The sequence below is a fragment of the Lissotriton vulgaris genome, chromosome 2_1 (genome assembly GCF_964263255.1).
Source record: "Lissotriton vulgaris chromosome 2_1, aLisVul1.2, whole genome shotgun sequence".
In the NCBI taxonomy this organism is placed as follows: Eukaryota; Metazoa; Chordata; class Amphibia; order Caudata; family Salamandridae; genus Lissotriton; species Lissotriton vulgaris.
The window spans coordinates 1,284,066,122-1,284,084,015 of record NC_141687.1 but is presented as its reverse complement, the minus strand read 5'-3'; the positions used below and the strand labels follow the sequence as shown (position 1 = coordinate 1,284,084,015).

The 17,894-nt window shown below is 47.0% G+C and overlaps 1 protein-coding gene across 3 annotated transcripts in view; it reads left to right on the top strand.

The window, feature by feature from the left end:
* RNF214 (ring finger protein 214) overlaps positions 1–12,094 on the top strand; it is a 232,873-nt gene extending 220,779 nt beyond the window's left edge. For all 3 annotated transcript variants that reach the window (XM_086957033.1, XM_086957035.1, XM_086957034.1), the window contains exon 16: positions 11,858–12,094. In XM_086957033.1, the coding sequence (XP_086813159.1) occupies positions 11,858–11,923 (66 nt within the window). In that variant the 3' untranslated portion in view covers positions 11,924–12,094. The remainder of the gene's footprint in view (positions 1–11,857) is intronic.
* The last annotated feature ends 5,800 nt before the right edge of the window (positions 12,095–17,894 follow it).

The following is a 17,894-nucleotide window of genomic DNA, read 5'->3' as shown; positions in this document are numbered from 1 at the left end:
TGCGCGGGCGCGTGCTTTGCCTGCCTGTCGCCGCGCTTCAATTCCCTCCCCCTCCCCCACTACAGATCTCGTTACTCTGATGGCCTCATTAAGTGCATAGCCATCGCGATCATTCTCACTTTCGCACACAACTCCCAGGCTTCTTTTGCGTTTCTTCGCCCACCGTTCTTCCTTTAATTTCCGCTTCTGCGTCCGCTCTTGTTTTTTCTTTCCTACCATTCCCCGTACTTCTCTTCACCTACTGCCTCTCCCTCTCACCTGACGTCTCTTTCACTGCTGTTTTCTCTCGTCCTGTACTGTTGCTCTTCCCCGCTATTACCTCACTAAAGTAATAGGTGCATCTGTCCATCTCGTTTTTCGCTCTCCTTTCCGTTGCTCTCTTGCTTGCAGTTTCTGCCCCCTTATGTTTGTCTCTCCCTGTTGTCTCTCCTTTTTCTCCTCCCACTTCTGTTTCTCCGCCTTTTACTCTACTCCACCCCGTATTTTTTGTGTTGCAGTTTCCCCCATTCCTTTTTTGCCGCCTTTCTCTACTCCACCCCAGTATTTTTCTGTTGCAGTTTTTATATGGCAGGAACTCATCCCGAAGGTACTGTCGCGCATTACATAAGCACCAGTTACATTACGCAAGGACACATTCATTTTGGTAGATAAGGGGAGATTATTGATTTTCCCAGAATCACAGGATGTTGACTCCATGCCGAGACTCGGATCTGTTTCTGCAGTTCCAAAATCAACTCTTCTGGCCGTTACGCAACACCTTCACTCACCTTTTCCCTTCTTTTCCCCGCCCCTCAGTCTGCTGTTTCCCTATCCTATGTAAATTCCGTGAACTCTACTCCACTGCTGTTCCTGTCTTTCCTATTACTGTAGTTTCCTTGCTGTTCTATCGCTCTGCGCTGCCTAGTTCGGCCGTTTCTCACAGCCTACCTTTGCTGCTTCTCGACCCATCCTCTCTGTTGATTCCCCCTGTCCTGCTGTTGCTATTCCTTTAGTGCCCTCACTTGCTCTGTGTCTCCTCTGCTGGTACCCTTTATTGTTCAATATATCTTTCACTCTTCCTCCATCTGTTGCCCCCACACTTTTCTCTTTCTCTCTCCTTTCTGTTTATATCTCTGTCCTAATGACTCCCCCTGCTGTTATTATTTATTTCTCCTATTATTTTTCAGTCTTTTCCCTCCCCGAGGAGTTCTCTGTCTGTTTTTGTCTTCAATTTCCTGTGTTTGCTTACCATCCCCCCTCCTTGCTGTTTCTCTTTCCCATGCTGTTGTTATTTTCGCCCGGATGCTCTTTATCTTTCTTTCGTCATTCCTCCCCACCCCTCCTTTCCGTGCGGTTCCTCACCCCTCTTTACATACATACATATCCACACACCCCTGCCCAATACTCCTCCACTGTTCACCTACCTGTGCTGTCAACCCATCACACTCTACTGTCCCCCAGCCTGTTCGCTACATACTCCTCTCAATTACTACTATCCACCCGTCCCTCTGTACAGCTAGCCACCCATTGCTGAAGTCCATCTACCTCTCCCCACTGTCCACTCACCCCTCTTTGCTTTCCCCAGATTTCACTTCTATCTACCCATCTCTGTATGCTGTCCACCTACTCCTCTCGGTCTGTGCATCTACCCACTGTACAGCCAGCTCATCCATTTCTACTGTCCACCTATCCTACCCTATAGTCCACCCACCTCTCTCTACTGTCCATCCATTCCTCTCTTCTGTCCTCTGACCTCTCTACTTTCCACCCATATCTTTAAAACATCCACCAGTTTTTCTCTGGCATCCACCCATACCACTCTACTGCCCCAAACTTTTCTTCAAGCCTACCCATCTCTCTATGCTGTACACCCATCCCTCTCTTGCAGCCACCCATACCATTTCACTGCCCCAAACCTCTGTTCAAGTCTACCTGCCTCTCTATGCTGTCCACCTAATCCTCTCTATTGTCCACTCACCCCTCGGTAGGGTCACCCATACACTGCTAATGCCCACCCAGCAGATTCTTCCGTAGACACGTCTCTATCTGTTATCTACCCTCACATCTCTTCTCTCCTTTGAGGCACCTACCTCTTTCTACCCTTTTGCTGCCTTTCTCATTTGCTCCTTCAACCCTCTCCCCTTCGCCGTCCTTACTTAATTGTATTCCGTTCTGCCCACCTCCTCCGCTCATTCGTACTTTTTGTCTCCCTATTACTTTCTTAGCTTGTGTCCACCTCTTTTATCTCTTTCGTTTTTTCATCCCCCTTCATTGGTTCTCACTCTACTCCATTCACAATAGCAATCTACTTTGTTGCTTCACTTCACTATGCATCATTCTCCCCTCCTGCATTGTTTTCCGTCTCCTGTCTCTCTCTTTCTGTCTGCCTCTATGCTCGATTGCGTTTCTTCTCTCTGCTCCTTACATCTCTCCCATTCTTTTTCTGACTCCGTACCTTTCCTTTGCCTCCCATCTTCTGGGCGTCCCTCTCTGTACATCGTTCTGTATCGCTTTCAACCCTTCTTTCAGTTATATTCCTCCCTGTTGACCTGTTTATTCAGCCTCTCCGGTGCCTGTCTCCAGTGTTTACCCAGGTTCTCCCATTAATGCCTCCTCCCGAACCTGTGAATCTCACCCTCTGCTGCTTCTCTTACTCACACTGCCATTTCTCCTCCCTACCCAGATGTTTGACATATTCTTTCATTTTCCCTACTCGAAAGTGATCTTATCCCTGCTGTTTCTCTTACTCATCCCGATGTGTCATTTACTTTCTTATTTCCGTAGCTCTTTAGAGGGGATCTTCCACCCGCCGGTTTCTCGTGCTCTCTCGCTCGCCCCATGTTTCTCTTAGCTCTTCTGCAGCCAGATGGTTTGCTTATTCTCTCATTTTCTTTCCTCAAAAGTTATTGTACCACTACCCCCTGTTGTTTCCCTCCACGTGGCTCTCTCTACAATTGACACTCTCCCTCCCACATTCATGCCTTGCCCTTAACTCGTGCTGCAGCAAGGGTCTCATGCGCCCTAGTGCAACCAAGGGAAATGCCCCCCCAGCCCCCTCCTTTCCTCAGTGCGCTCAATAAGCCTCGGGGACCCGGTGCCACTGCACCTGTTGTACCACTGATAGCTACACCCCTGCATGCGACCCAATTCAACTGGACTGTGTCTCTCCGCGTTCTGATCATCTATTCCTTGCATCTATCTTGCTCAGACTCCCCGTGTCCCCTCACTTATCGTCCCCACGACCCCCTGTCTTTCAGTTGCATACCATTTTATCTTCCATTGGAAAAAACATTCTACCCTATTTTTAGTCCTCTTCTGCCATCCTTATTCTCTTTACTGCTATCCAGTATTCACTCTCACCTTCCAAAAGGGTATTCCCAATCCTCCTCATCCTGACTCCCTTGTCCATATACTTTAATGTCACATGCTTAAGATTTATCTAGAGAAGTGTTCATCACTACAACGAACAATGGTAAACAGAATACACCGCCAGTCTCTGCGTGTTCGCCGAATCTTCCCGTTCTACTTCCTATTGGTCCTCTTTGTATCAGCCTCCCTTCTCTGCTGTCCAATTGTTTGACCCTCGCCACATAATCCAGCCACTTCATTGCAACGAAATGATCGCTTATGTATTGGCTCCTTACCTGCCTTTTTTTCTTTAATTTGCCATCTATTGTAAAGCAGACCCTCTTTCCAATTGGTCCTTTGAGGGCATGCCGTCCTCTCAAAGTTCGCAATTGGTCTTCCTTGGATTGTCCCGCCCTGTGACGTCTCCCTCTTTTATTCGAACTCCTTGCTTTCACTCGATTTTATACATTTGTTTCCCTACGTTTATTTTACTTTTATCTCCCCCTCTTCCAATATTTGGTCTGCTCCAGTCTCTTCTCTTTTTTCTCAATCAGTAGGTCCACGGTTCCTGTTTTAATGTGCTTACAAATATACTGTGGTGTTTCTTTTTCCAATGAAACCGCTGCACAATTAGGTTGTTTGCACACTTATTTATTTAACAACAATATTCCCTGAAGAGCGCCGAGCCGGCGCTGCCGCTTGTATGCTCCCGCGCCTCCTAATGAGTTACGCGCGCATCGCTCCCAAGATGGCCGCCGCACGTCACGTCATTACGTGACGTGCAACAACTAGTAAGCGCCACTACATATCTCCCCTTTTTCCAAACAGTGAATGAGTCACTTACAGTTCGCTGTCCATATCGAAATCTCGAAACCTGGAGGGTCTCACCACAGACCTTCCGCTCCGTGTTACCCTGGTCGGGTTCGCCGGGGCCCCTTGGCTCTGTATCTCGATGCTTCTTCCCTCTCTCGGCGCAGCCGCGCCCTCGTCCGTATTCCTCCTCTGTCTGTCCGTACCAGTTCCTTGGTTACCGTTCGTGCTTCTCTCCTCCAATCGTTCATCTCTAGCACTTCCCTCTTCTTGCTGCTCTCCTGCGCGTTGTTCCATCTCTACATTCGGATCTTCCATGTCCTCCCATTCAGTTCCATTTTGCTCCCATTGCAAGATCTTGTTACACCTGGCCATGCGATCCTGGGACCACACGTTCCCATCACTCAGCAGGGCCGCTCGGTCGTACACTTCTTTAACTTGCATGGGTTTACTATATTTACTGTCTCCTTTCTTCTGTAGCGTTGCCAACTTTACTCTTACCCAGTCGCCTTTTTCCAACTTTGTCCCTTTCACATTCTTCCGTTTGTTGTAGTGGTTGGCATAGATGGACTGTGCCTTTTCCAGGTTGGCTCTTACCACCGCGGGAGACCATTCGCTGGTGATAACTTTCTCTTTCCAAATCCGGTTGTCGTGCGTGAAGGGTTCACGACCTCTCAAGATCTGGAAGGGGCTGTATCCAGTTCCAGTGGGAGTGATTCTGTAGGCCCATACCATGTTCCATATAGCTCTCTCCCAGTCCTTGTTGCTGGAGATCGCAGCTTGTACGGCTCCCATCACAACCCTATTAAATCGCTCCACCAAGCCATTGCCGGCTGGGTGGTAGATCGCCGTGTGTTTGATTGTGATGCCATTTCTCTGCATGAATTTGTTCCATCTTTCAGACGTGAATTGGGGGCCATTATCACTTAGGATGGACTTGGGGATGCCCTCTCTCCCAAAAGTGTCCGACAAAAATTTCAGTATGTTTTCGGTGTCCATGGTCTCATCTACCTTTACTTCCGGCCATTTGGAGTATCGATCCATGAGGACACATACGTACTTCTGGGTGCCCTGGTCATCGAGGATTGGCCCTAAAATGTCTATCGATAGTTCTTCCCATGGGTTCTGTGGGGGGTCGAACTTTCCTAACGCGGGACGCAAGGGTTTGAGCGTCTTGTCAGCTCCTTGGCACTGTGGACAATCTCTGACGTGTCTCTCTGCCCTTATGTCCATGCCTGGCCACCAGTAGTTTTGTTTGGTTCTTAATTTCAATTTTCCTATGCCCAGGTGGCCCTCTTGTAGCATGTCCAGTAACTTGGTGATGATGTTTCTTGGGGGGACCACTTTGTCTCCTCTGTATGTGAATACTCCCTTGTCCCCTACCGACAATTCTTCCCTTACTTCGTAATATGGCTTGATGTTTTCACTCACATGTCTTTTGTCTGGCCAGCCCTTGACAATGTGCATCTTCACTTCCTTGATGATGCTGTCCTCCTCGTATGCCTCTGTCCACTCCTGGTAGCTGATGACTTTCTCCTGGTCCTCCACAAGAGCTACCAACTCCCCTTTGCAAGTTGGGTCTTCCTCTCCTGGCTCCTTGGCAGCTGCTCTGCTCAGGTAGTCTGCTACTCGGTTCCGATTTCCTGGAATGTACTCTACATCATACCTGAACTCAAGTAGTTTCAGAGTCATTTTGGATATTCTGGGAGTGGCATTGGCATGTCCACTCGATGTTAGCACCTTCACCAAGGGCTTATGATCTGTCTTAAGCAGGAATCGGGTTCCCCATAGGAATTGCCGAAATCTCGTCATGGCCCACACCACAGCCAACATCTCTTTTTTAATTACACTGTATTTCCTTTCGGTATCGGTCCATGCCCGGGATGCAAAACTGATCGTCTCCATCTTCCCTTGTCCGCGGTCTTGCATGAGCACCGCACCCAGCCCCTTGTCGCTGGCGTCAGTTGTGAGCACAGTGGTGCCTTGTGGGTCATACCCTTTGAGCGGCACTGCTCCTGTGACATCCTTCTTGATTGTCTCAAACTCACTTTGTGTCTCTGGCGTCCATTGGAAACTGGTGCTCTCCCTGGTCAGCATCCTCATATGATGTGTCTTTGAGGCAAAGTGTACCACAAATTTGCTGTAATACTCCGCCATGCCCAAAAATGACCTGACCTCTTCCTTGTTGGTGGGGGGCGGAGCTTCGGCGATTGCTTTTACGTTTTCTGCCTTTGGTGTGATGCCTTGTACCCCTATTTCATGGCCTAGATATGTCACCGACTCCAGGCCCAGTCGGCATTTTGTCCATTCTGCTGTGAGGCCCTTGACTTCCAGGGTTTCCAGCACCTTGCCGAGCTTCAGGTCATGGTCCATTTTGTCACGCCCCATTACCAGGATGTCGTCCTGGAAATATTGGACGCCTGCCATGTTCCTAAACAGCTGGTGCATTAGCTTCTGGAACACTGCGGCTGCCGAGGCCAGTCCAAACGGCATGCGGCAGAACTGATAGCATCCGAATGGGGTGATGAATGACGTGAGTTTTCTGCTGTCCGGGTGCAATACAATTTGGTGGTAGGCAGAGGTCAAGTCAATGGTGGAGTACCATTTGACTCCCCTGGTTTTCGCCAACATTTCGTCGATCCTTGGAAGGGGGAATTTCTCCACCACGATGTTCTTGTTTAGTTCTCTCAGGTCAACACAGAGCCTGACCTTCCCGTTGGGCTTCATGACTACCACCAATGGCGCGAGCCACTCTGCACAGGTGATGGGTTCAATTATCCCTTTTTTCTCCAAGTCTTGAAGTTCTGTTTGAACTGCCTCTCTCACTGCTATGGGTACATTTCTTACTTTGTGGGCGATTGGAATGGCGTCCTCCTTGAGTACTATCTTGTGTGGGAATCTCTCCAGTTTCCCCACTGTACCTCCAAACACCTTTGGGTAGTCTTCTTTCCATTTGGTCAAATTTGGCCACACTTCCGGTTCCGTGAGCAGGATCTGTTCCTTTCCTCCTGGGTCCAATTTGATTCCCAGGTCGCCCTGGTCTAGCCATCCCAAGCCGGACGGTCCCCTCTCTGAGATGTACAGCTTGCAGAATGCTGACCTGCCTCTGAACTCGAACTTCAAGAGTCGGAACCCCACCATCGGGATGCGGTCGCCGTTATATGTGACTGGTTGGATGTCCAGTTTCTCCTGTTCTGGGCCTAACTTTGGTCTGAATGTTTCGTCCCACACCGCTCTTTGGACTATTGTGTAGGGGGAGCCTGTATCCGCCACTACGCTGATGGTTATTCCGCCAATTGTCATTTCTAATACAGGTTTAGTTGTTCTTTTTCCTTCCACGCATAGTACCTGGTCATAAATACACAAGACGGTGACTACTTCTTTCTCTGTGGTTCCTTCCTGGTCTTCCTCGCCTTGGTCGATGTATTTCACCACGCTGTTGGATACTTTCTTCCGGCACACTTTCTCATAGTGGCCAATGATGCCACAGTGTAAACACTTGGCCCGGAACACAGGGCATCTTCTGTCATGTGCCTCGTGGGACCAACTTCCGCACCTGTAGCACGTTTTCTTGTTGTCGTTGCCTGCTTGTTTCCCTTGCGGTCCGGTGTTGCCCTGCCATTTGTTGGGTCCCTTTGGTGCGGGCCCCTTGTACTTCTGGTCTCTGCGATGTTACTCCTTGTATATCCTGTTTACCATGGTGCTGGGTGCCGTTTCTTTCTTGGTTGCCTCGGCGCACCTACGTGCTAGTTCTGCCCTTTTGACGATAACCATTACATCCTTGAGTGTGGTGTCTCCACTTGCCCACAGCTTGTCCTGAACGTTCGTGCTGGAGGTGTGCATCACTATCTGGTCTTTGATAAACTCCTCCTCCCACGCTCCATACCTGCACGTGGCCGCTAGTTTCTTCAGAGCTGCTACGTATTCCTCAATCGACTCTCCAGCCCGTTGTTTCCTCTGCTGGAAGTTGAATCTGTCAACTGACACACATACAGTGGGTCGGTAGTGGTCATTTAGGTCGTCGATGGCGTGGGCATATACGTCATCGTCCGTGCTTCCTCTCTCTTTGGGCACCAGGCTTTTGTAGATTCTGAGTCCTTCTGGCCCTAGATTGAGTAGTAGTATGCGTTTTTTCCTTTTGGGAGTGAAGTTTTCTTCATTCTCGTCCTCCAGGACCCCTATGAAGTTGTCTATATATTCTCTCCAGTCCTCCCACTTCATTAGTGGTTCCCCTGGTTTCGGTAGGAACTGGACTGGCGCAATGGCATATCCCGCTGGTGTGCTCATCTTCTCTTCCTTGACTGTGGGTGCTTTGTCCCCTTTGCTGGTGGGGCTACCTGGGGTGCTGTCCGTTTCTTTTTTACTAGGTTGTACCTGGGGACTCTGTGTCAGCCCCCTGCCCCTCCTTTGTGGTAGCCAGCTCGGTTCCTCGCGTGTGTGTGGGTGATTTAGATTTGGCGCGCTCGTCTTGGCTGCTCTGGGGTCTTTGTGCCACCTCTCCTGCTGCTTTCCCCGTGTGGGCAGTTATGGGCCCTGCTGCGCTCTTCAGGTGTATAGTACCTTATGTGGTGCTTACAGTCCGGGCTCTGTCCGGTTTGTACTGTTCTGGGTCACTTAGCCATGCTGGCCCGACCTCCAACAGGGTCTGGACTGGCTGGAATTCTGCTGACTCCCTCGGAGTGACCTCGTGGTGGGTCCGTTTTTTTTTTCGTTTTTTTTTTTCCTTGCAAGCCTGCTGGTCGCATCCCGACCTCGTCGCCACTGTGGTGTTTTTTTTTCCAATGAAACCGCTGCACAATTAGGTTGTTTGCACACTTATTTATTTAACAACAATATTCCCTGAAGAGCGCCGAGCCGGCGCTGCCGCTTGTATGCTCCCGTGCCTCCTAATGAGTTGCGCGCGCATCGCTCCCAAGATGGCCGCCGCACGTCACGTCATTACGTGACGTGCAACAACTAGTAAGCGCCACTACATATACTTGTGCAATGCTTTTTTTACATCAATACAGTGGGATTTGTCGGTCCCCGCACAGATGTATCCCCTTGATGCATGCTAGAATAAATTGTTCCTCTATGGCTACCGTCAGCCTTAGGCGTTGTTTATGGTCAGTTCCCACCATTGCCTCGTCTATCTGGCACCACGTCTCCAATAATATCCCTGCGTTTAACAGTCACTTCTGCCCGCTCCCTCCACCCACCTGTTGGCAGTTCTGCTCTCAGTCACCTCATGGCGATCATCGTCATCGTGAATAAACAGCGCAGCTCTGGCAGCGGAATTTAGATTTTTTTCACACCCTCTCTGTCTTTTTCTTCTCTTTACTTTCCGAAGTCTGTTTTTATTTATCATGTTTATTTATCCTGTCTCTCTTTCTGTCCCTATCTTGCTTGCATTTTTCCCCCCGATTCTTCATCCACCAAGGTCTTCATCCGCCATGTAATTACCAATACGTAATTGCTTTTTGTTGTATTATATGTCCTTTTACACCACCACCCCCTCCCTCTGCTACCAGCTGCAAAGCTATAACAATCGTGTGTTACGCTTTTTCATAACCGGGGCTCAGTCACATCTTAGCACACAACTACCCCTCCTACAGTCCATAGCCTGCCCTCAAAAAAACACCCAGCGGTGACCGGGGCAGAGTTAGATCTTGGCAGTCACATACCCCTCGTACAATCCATAGCATGCCGTCATAAACACAGCCAGCTTTGACTGGGGAAGAGTCCGATCTTGGCAGACACATACCCCTCGTACAATCCATAATGTGCCCTTAAAAACACAGCCAGCGTTGACCGGGGCAGACTGACAATTTACCAAATCAAAAGCTTTTTCGGCATCTAAGATACAAATATGAGCTGGAATATGTTTGGTGTTAAGAAAATCTATAGCTTCAACTAAATGTGTGTTAGTAGACAACCATCTTCCTGCTATAAAACCGTTTTCATCCTGATTTATCAACAAACCCACTACCTGATTCAATGTGTTTGCCAACAATGTTACTATTTTCTAATAAGAATTTAGCAAACTGGTCTGTAACAGTTTACATTTTCCTAGTGTTTGTTCTTTTGGAGGAAGCTTACAACAATCACAGTGTTTGTTCTTTTGGAGGAAGCTTACAACAATCACAGTATTAACAAGCATTTGCATAGCCTATAGGACTCGCGTTTGGGGCCTTATACGTGTTTAGCCATGCAACAGTTCATGCTGTTGCAGGAAGGATATTGTGCTGCATAACTAAATACTTATAAGGCCCCAAAAACGAGACCTATTGGCTATGCCATTGCTTGTTGGATTTAAGTTTCCTGTGCATGCCCACTTCATAAGGATGTACATCATGTGCCCAATGTCCAAATTGTATATAGAGGAGGGGGTGCCATCATTTGTTGTCCTAGAATTAATAGGTGTGTATGGTACCTGGTGAAACGTGCTCTGTATCATTGTATATTCTTGTCTCTTAGAGAAGAATGTACTGTGCCCTCTGTTTAGATGAATATTGTAGCACTACTCACAGCTCTGCCACTGCTTCTCAGGCTGAACATGCAGCACCCTATCCTTTCAGCAGTGTGACCCACACACAGCTCACCACTCACTGCACCCCAAATGGAGCATGTAGAACCTATTGCTTTATTCTTAAACACTATCAGATACAGCACCTAGGAGAGATGTGAGGGTTTAGTTTAGCGCCTATAAGAGATGGAAGGCCACTCTGATTCTCCCGCCCACAGTTTACTACTGTCACTAACTTACTTTGAAAACTCTGTGAGTGGTCAGTTTGAAGCTATCAGAAGGTCACACTAGTAGCGTTCAAAAGCCGGGCAGCCTTCGCATAGCCCATTTATATTGATTCTCTCCCATGGAAACCCATGGCTGGTCTCAAACTGGGTTGGTGAGCCATGATCATAAGCTTCCATGAAAGAAGAAGCCATAACCTATATTTACCTTTGTATCCTTTAAAGATGCCCTATCCCAACCCATAAACCGTTTTTTCAGGGTTTCTTAGAAGGTGGCTGTCAACCCCGGTCAGACCCTAGTGAAGTTGTGCAAAGGAATCAGCCTTTATGCAGCTCCCTCATGAAAAGAACAGGCGGATTTCGCACCTGTTGCTGAGAAACTAAATGTAATGAAGTTACATGCCAGGAAAGATACACTTGCAGTGAAAAAAAACATACAGCGGTTTCTCAATGCACAAATTCTGGTAGTATCTAGCAGAGAAAACAATAGGGAACCATGCAAACAAGCAGATTTCCTTATGGGCTGTGTATTTTTTTAAATTATTGGTTTTCTAGACTATCCTGGACTAATGACGCACAACATTACTTAAAAAAAAAATACAATTTGTACATTTAAGTTACGCTGTCAGTAAAAAGTGTACATTTTAATTGTTTTAGCGAAGGTAACATGTTAATTTAAAATGTTTTCATTTTAAGTGGGTCTTAAGCTTTATTATTCCTTTGCATGTGAAAGATTAATGTGATTTACAGTATTTTAAAAGAATAATGCATTTGGTTGTGTATTGGGAAGGTAGAAGTGAGAGGTGGCGCTTTTTGGCATTTTCGACTAGGGCAGCTAAACCCCAGTGGCTGGTCTGCCTTCTAAGTCAGAATTCCGCACTTCTACTACACCCTCAGATATGCTAATTGTCTACTACATCTGCCCAGAAAGTTAGTTGAAAGTAGTCTGCAGTCGTATAAAATACTATCTTTTTTTTCTTTTTGCTTCTAGTGTATACAGTTTTGGGCCGAAACAAACCAGAACGAAAGCTGCCCCTTCTGCCCTACTACAAAATGAAGCTGTTAGGGGACCGGGATCATGGACTTGAACTCAGTAACCTTATTGTATACAAAAGCAATGCGGTACAGTTCCAGCTTGCACCCTGCTATAAACTGCCCAGCTGAGAGGGTCATATGACCACCTCCTAACTTACTTTGGCATATGGAAATAAACTTATTTTAAAAAGTGCCAATGTGGCTGGTTTCTACAGTTAGAAGGCTCTGTGACCATTACGTTTGCCATCTGTTAATGTCCTCTATCCTCCCGTGACCACTCTTCGGGCCTCAAAAAAAGAAACTGTAGTAGGCCTTCCTTCAAATCACCTTTTGTAAAAGGGCGGTATCCACTGTGACCTCCTCTGATGCCCTCAGTAAATATCCCTCATCCCTGCTGATCATTCATTTTCTGTGGTTTGTACTGTGCCAACGTCTTACTTTGACCACCGATGGACCGCATGGAAATCTTTGGGATGTTGGGTGCATTGAGCGGGGGACGTTTGAGGAAGATATGGCGAAGCCGGACAGGCAGTTGACTTCAAATTTAGATGATGGAATAAGAGGCAGTGAGATACTGAAGTAAATATGAGAATGGAGCGAGTCAAATCTAGGTGAAAATGTGGAGCATTACAACAGACCATTGGGGAAATGGAAGACCAGATAGTGCGTGCAGGAGGACCAAGTGCAAGAAAGAAAAGCCCTAGTCTAATAGACGTTTCTCCCCACAGATTCACAATCTATGAGAAGATCCTCAGATGTCTAGTATATTTTATCGTAACAATGAGCAGCAGATGGTGCCAGAGCAGTTCCAGTAAGGGGAGGATCACTACATGTGATGATTCTGCTTTACAGAGGAACTATCCAATGTCTATTAAATGTGTTTCTTTATACCATACACCACAGACACTGAGAATGGGAGCTCAGCCCTGTCCTTGTTGTTTTGCCTTAATTTGTCAGTAAATTATTCTACTTAGTTTTAATTTTTTTCTCACCTACGCCTGTATGGCCACCGACCATGCAAGCATTGTAGAAAACAAATGTCAGCCACTGACCCCACAACCGATTGTTGTGGGTTCTGGAGCTCGTTCATAAATCTGAAATCTGCTCCACATGCCATCAGATGCCCCTGAAAATACTGGATGAAAAGGCCACTGATTATGCATTCACTACAGTCTTGCTCCAAGGTGGACTGGCATGGGGAAATGTGTAAAGCTACAGGGACAGAGCCCTGGCATCTGACCTTTTTTGTTCTCAGGAGCCACCTAGTATACTACAAATTCCATTGTGACCTTCGTTTGACGCAGAAACCATATATCGTTTCAAGAGATGCTGGCTGTTTTGTGGTTTTCCTGCATGGCTCTCCTAATGCGCCCGCTGGTTCTGGAAACGTCATAGCCCTGCCCAGTTGAGCATCGTTCTGTCATCTGCATTATCTCCTGCTGTTTCAACCCCTGTCTCAGCCTAATTTAATGCTTCCAAACCATTTCTGTCAGCTTTTTGACAGCAACTTCTTGTACTAAACCTTATTTGAAGATATTACTGGTGATATTGCAGGTGGCCCCTTTTTCTACTACTGGTGTAAGCCTCAAAGCCAGTGCAGGTGGTGCTCGATGACACTTAAACAGAAGGCAACAAATGCAAGGTTGAAGAATGACCAGCATACCTTGCTGCATATGCAGCATAGCTGACACCTAAGCAGTGTTTTGACGTTTTTGGAATTGTCATCAAAGCTTTATTTCGATATACAAGATATCATAAAAGCACATAAAAGATATAAAATCACAATTCATTGGCAATACATTTAAAAAAAAATTATAATAAAAATCGTTTGTTACAATAAATAACTTAAAAGTAGATTAAACTTTAGCAGCTTTGTGTAGATTTATAATTATAAAAAATTCAGCTAAAACTTTGATCATTAGATAGCCTTCAGCCTAATCAACCAGGCCCAACTAAGAAATTTGGCCACCCCACACACTAAGGTTGTGCTAGCATCAGCCTTAGTATTCTGAGTGCAGTGGAGTGGTCCCTGGTTCCAAGCAACAGGCACACAGGTTTAAGCCATTTCTGTCTAGGTTTAGCGTAGACTGGGCATACAAAAAACACATGAGGGATACTTTCAATGACACCTTCACAGAAAGGGCAGTCGGGAGAGGTTTGGTGCGGGGACTTACACTTACTGGTATAATCACGAAGGGGGAGTGTTCCCAACCTAAACTGGATGAAAAGGGATCTGCCTCTTGGTTTCTTGATAAAATCTAGGTAGGTCTCCAGACGAGGCTTTAATTTATGCTGTCGAAACTCCTCAGTCAGCCTACCTAGGTTTGGGTCCCTCTGGTCTCGATCATCAACCCATGACCAATAGGCTCGCTTGGTTTCAACCCTTGGATAGCGATACCCCAGGCTCCCAAGCAGTTGGCAGGCCCGTTGCAAGAAGGAACTTCTTTATATTTCGAATCCAACTAATTTTGTGGGCACCATGAATATTCATGACTTCTCTTAGGCCATCTACATACCCTTTTTCTACTACTGGTGTAAGCCTCAAAGCCAGTGCAGGTGGTGCTCGATGACACTTAAACAGAAGGCAACAAATGCAAGGTTGAAGAATGACCAGCATACCTGGCTGCATATGCAGCATAGCTGACACCTAAGCAGTGTTTTGACGTTTTAGGAATTGTATAAAGCAGTACTGCTGGAATATTGCCACTCCCTCAAGAACGATACCCACTCTGCGCATGATCACCTTCTCCGTCTCATTATTCCAACGTCTTTATTGCTAACCGACCTGCAAATTGGAAGCGGGCAGGATACTCCCTCATGGCGGCTTGTTCTGTTCCCTTTCAAGTCCTCCCTCCTTTTTTGCAAAAGTCGCTGGGCATAACTCTTGTCACAGGAGAAACAAGGACAGATGTCCTTTTAAAAGACATCTCTTCTGCAGGTTAGAAACCAGAACATCTGCTTCTTGTGCATTTTTTTTTTTAACAAGCCTCTTCACAAACTGATTTTGGGCTTAAGACTGAAGCTCTTGTCTGCCTCAGCAGGAGCTTGGTAATTCAAGCTTTTGCCAAAACCTACAATACTTCACGAAGGGAGCCAGAGAGGCTAGGCACCAGGGTAGGAAGGTCTTTTCATCAGGAAGTCTGGCTCGGAGAGCTTGCAATCCAATCTACCTCTTACAATCTGTACTTGCACACATTGTCAGAAGGGAAACAATTTGCCTTAAACAGTCTGGTACAGCAATTGCAGTCTACCTTTGAGTGGCTCATTTGGAGTGAAATAGAGGTGTTGGATTATGACTTTATGTGGCATTCTAACATAGTACTTCATCTATATTTATTCCTACTGTAGGTAAGCCTTATGTGATTTTATTGGTCATTCTTGTGTTCCATTCTGGTATGTATTCTGTATTGTTTGAAATGCTGTGTGAACGTTACACTCCCTGGCCCCTTTGTACCGGCAGCATCTCGACGTGAAACTTCTTCAATAAAAATTTGTATAAAACCCACACTTTGGATAGTCTCCTGCTATATGCTACAGATTTGGCGACGAGGATGGGATTTCGGCATGTTTGGAGATTTCCACTCATCTGACATTTTCATGAGGTACTGTTTGTAATAACATTTTACAAAAAATGGGAAGAAGAAGAGAGGAGAGAGGGCCCAGTAACTGGCTGATCACGCTGCATGTTTCATGTTGCCTCGCCTCTGTACTGTGTTTTGGTCGGCTGAGGCACTCGGTGGAGATTCAACTGATCACCCCTTCATTTGTGCGAGCACAAGTTCCTCGCGCCTGTAGCTTCGCATATTACGTTTTCCCATTGGAATTACAAGCGAGTAACTATTGCATGTGCCTGCTGTGTGATTCTATGAAATTTGGCATTTAGATTGCCTTGGGGGCAAGATCTTATTGTGAATGTGTTTTGTGGCGCACGTTTCTATGAAATCGTGACATTTACATTGCCCCAGGCGCACGCTTCCTCATACTTCGTTTGTGCTGCCTCACAGTTTGTAGGATTCGGAACCTGACTTTTCCTACTGAGACAGTCGGTCTTTTTCCACCCACCGTCTGCTCTACCATCTTATTAATTACCGGATCCTTGAGTATTTCCTTGGTGCCACCTGCTGGTCCCAGTGATTAGCACACTGCCTTTCCACAAAGATTTCACAGTGATTAGCACCCTTTCACTTGGTCTACATCGCCACCTGCTGGTCTCAGTAATTAGCACGCCACCTTGCCTCAAACAAGTTATTAACCAGTTTACTGCGATATTTCATTTTGTGCATGGTTTACCATGCAGTCTGTTAAACCACCAAGGACTTTTCTGCAAGATCCTGGAGAACCTCCTTTAAAATGGAGGTTGTGGTATAGAGGGTTCAAAGCCTACTTAGGAGCTATTGATGGTCTGAAGTTTAAGCCTGATCGCAAACGCAATTTACTTTACTACTATTTAGGTGTCGAAGGCCAAAATATTTTTGACCATTTTCCGGAATTTGTAAGTGATGATGACTATGATTTGTTTGAAGTGGCTGTAAAGCAATTTGAATCTCCTTTTGAAGGGGAAAGTGAACTTGGTGGTGCGTCCTCATAAGTTTGTCTTGTGTTCAAGCCCCTAATGAATCCATGGCTTCCTATGTTACAGCTTTAAAAGAACTTGCAGCATACTGTAACTTTGAAGGTTTCACCTCTCGGCTAATACGTGATCAAATTGTGGCAAGATGTCACTCAAAGACTTTTAGCTTGTAAGAATCCTTCACTCGACAAAACACAGGACATAGCTAAAAGTATAGAAGATTCTAAACAATTAGGTGCTGTTGACACACACACATTTGTTGCAAAAGTCAATACGCAGGACCAGAATGTCTCTCATAACAAACCTATCACAACACAGTTTTTCAGGCAATTGTAACGAGAGGAGCGGGTTCTATCGGGGAAAATGATTCTGTGGAAGTTGCACAAGATGAAATTGAAGGGTGTATAATTGCTAAAGTTGAAGATCAAGTGATTTGTGCGGACATGGTGGAGTGGTGTACAAAAATAAGAGGATCTGGAGCTAAGCAAAGTGGTTTCATTGTTAAATTGGGATGGCTGAGAGAAAAGTCTCTTGATGTGTCATTAGCTGTGGCTGCCTGCCTGCCTGCTTGCTCCTGTCTCCTGACTGCCGCCCCCTGAGCTCCCTGAGCCGCGAAAGTCGTGAAAGCCTGTGAACGCTAAGAACGCCGAGCCGGCAGGAAGAAAAAGCTCGGACACGGGAGGCTCCAGCCCGGCATACTCACGGTCGCATTTATTCACCACAAGCGTCAGGTGAGCGGCTGAGCGGGTCGGTGTTCAGGCGGCACACAAGCGGAGCTGGGGATAGAGTCATCCAGGACTGGGAGCCGGGGGGGGGGGGGAAGGGGGGCAGCAGAGCGCCAGAAGCAGGCTGGGGCTCATCTCTCCATCTTCCTTCATCTCACCCCCAGCACCTGCATTACCTGCCACATTAAAGTCATCCCCCCAACGTGGCCCCTCCACAGCCAGAGACCCGTGGCAGGGTTCCTTGACGGGGACCCCTTGGAACTCCGCCGCTCCCGCTTCCCCCCCACCACAAACAAGTGTCTAGCAAGGAAAGACCCCACTAGAATTGTATTGAATCGACTCTGGCAAAATCAGCGGGTCTGAGAGACTGCGAGCGCGGCTGCCGTTAGAGGCAGCTGCGAAGTAAGAGCCCGGGGGCGGTGGCCTAGGCCGGTCTGACTAGGTCCGACCTCGCCAGTGGTCCCCCCCTGTGTGCCCCGCTCGCCCCAGCCAGATCATCAGTGGTCGCCAACAGAAGGGCAGACACCGGGGAAAACCCCTTGCTGTTTGTCACTGATACATCGCAGCGACCTCCTTGCTGCAGAAAAAAAAGTGACAACCAAAACAGAGAAACAGAGAAAAACAATGAGGACTAGAAACTCGTCCTTATTGCAGGCACAAGAAAAGCCCCGACCACACAGAACAGCCAGAAAGCGGAA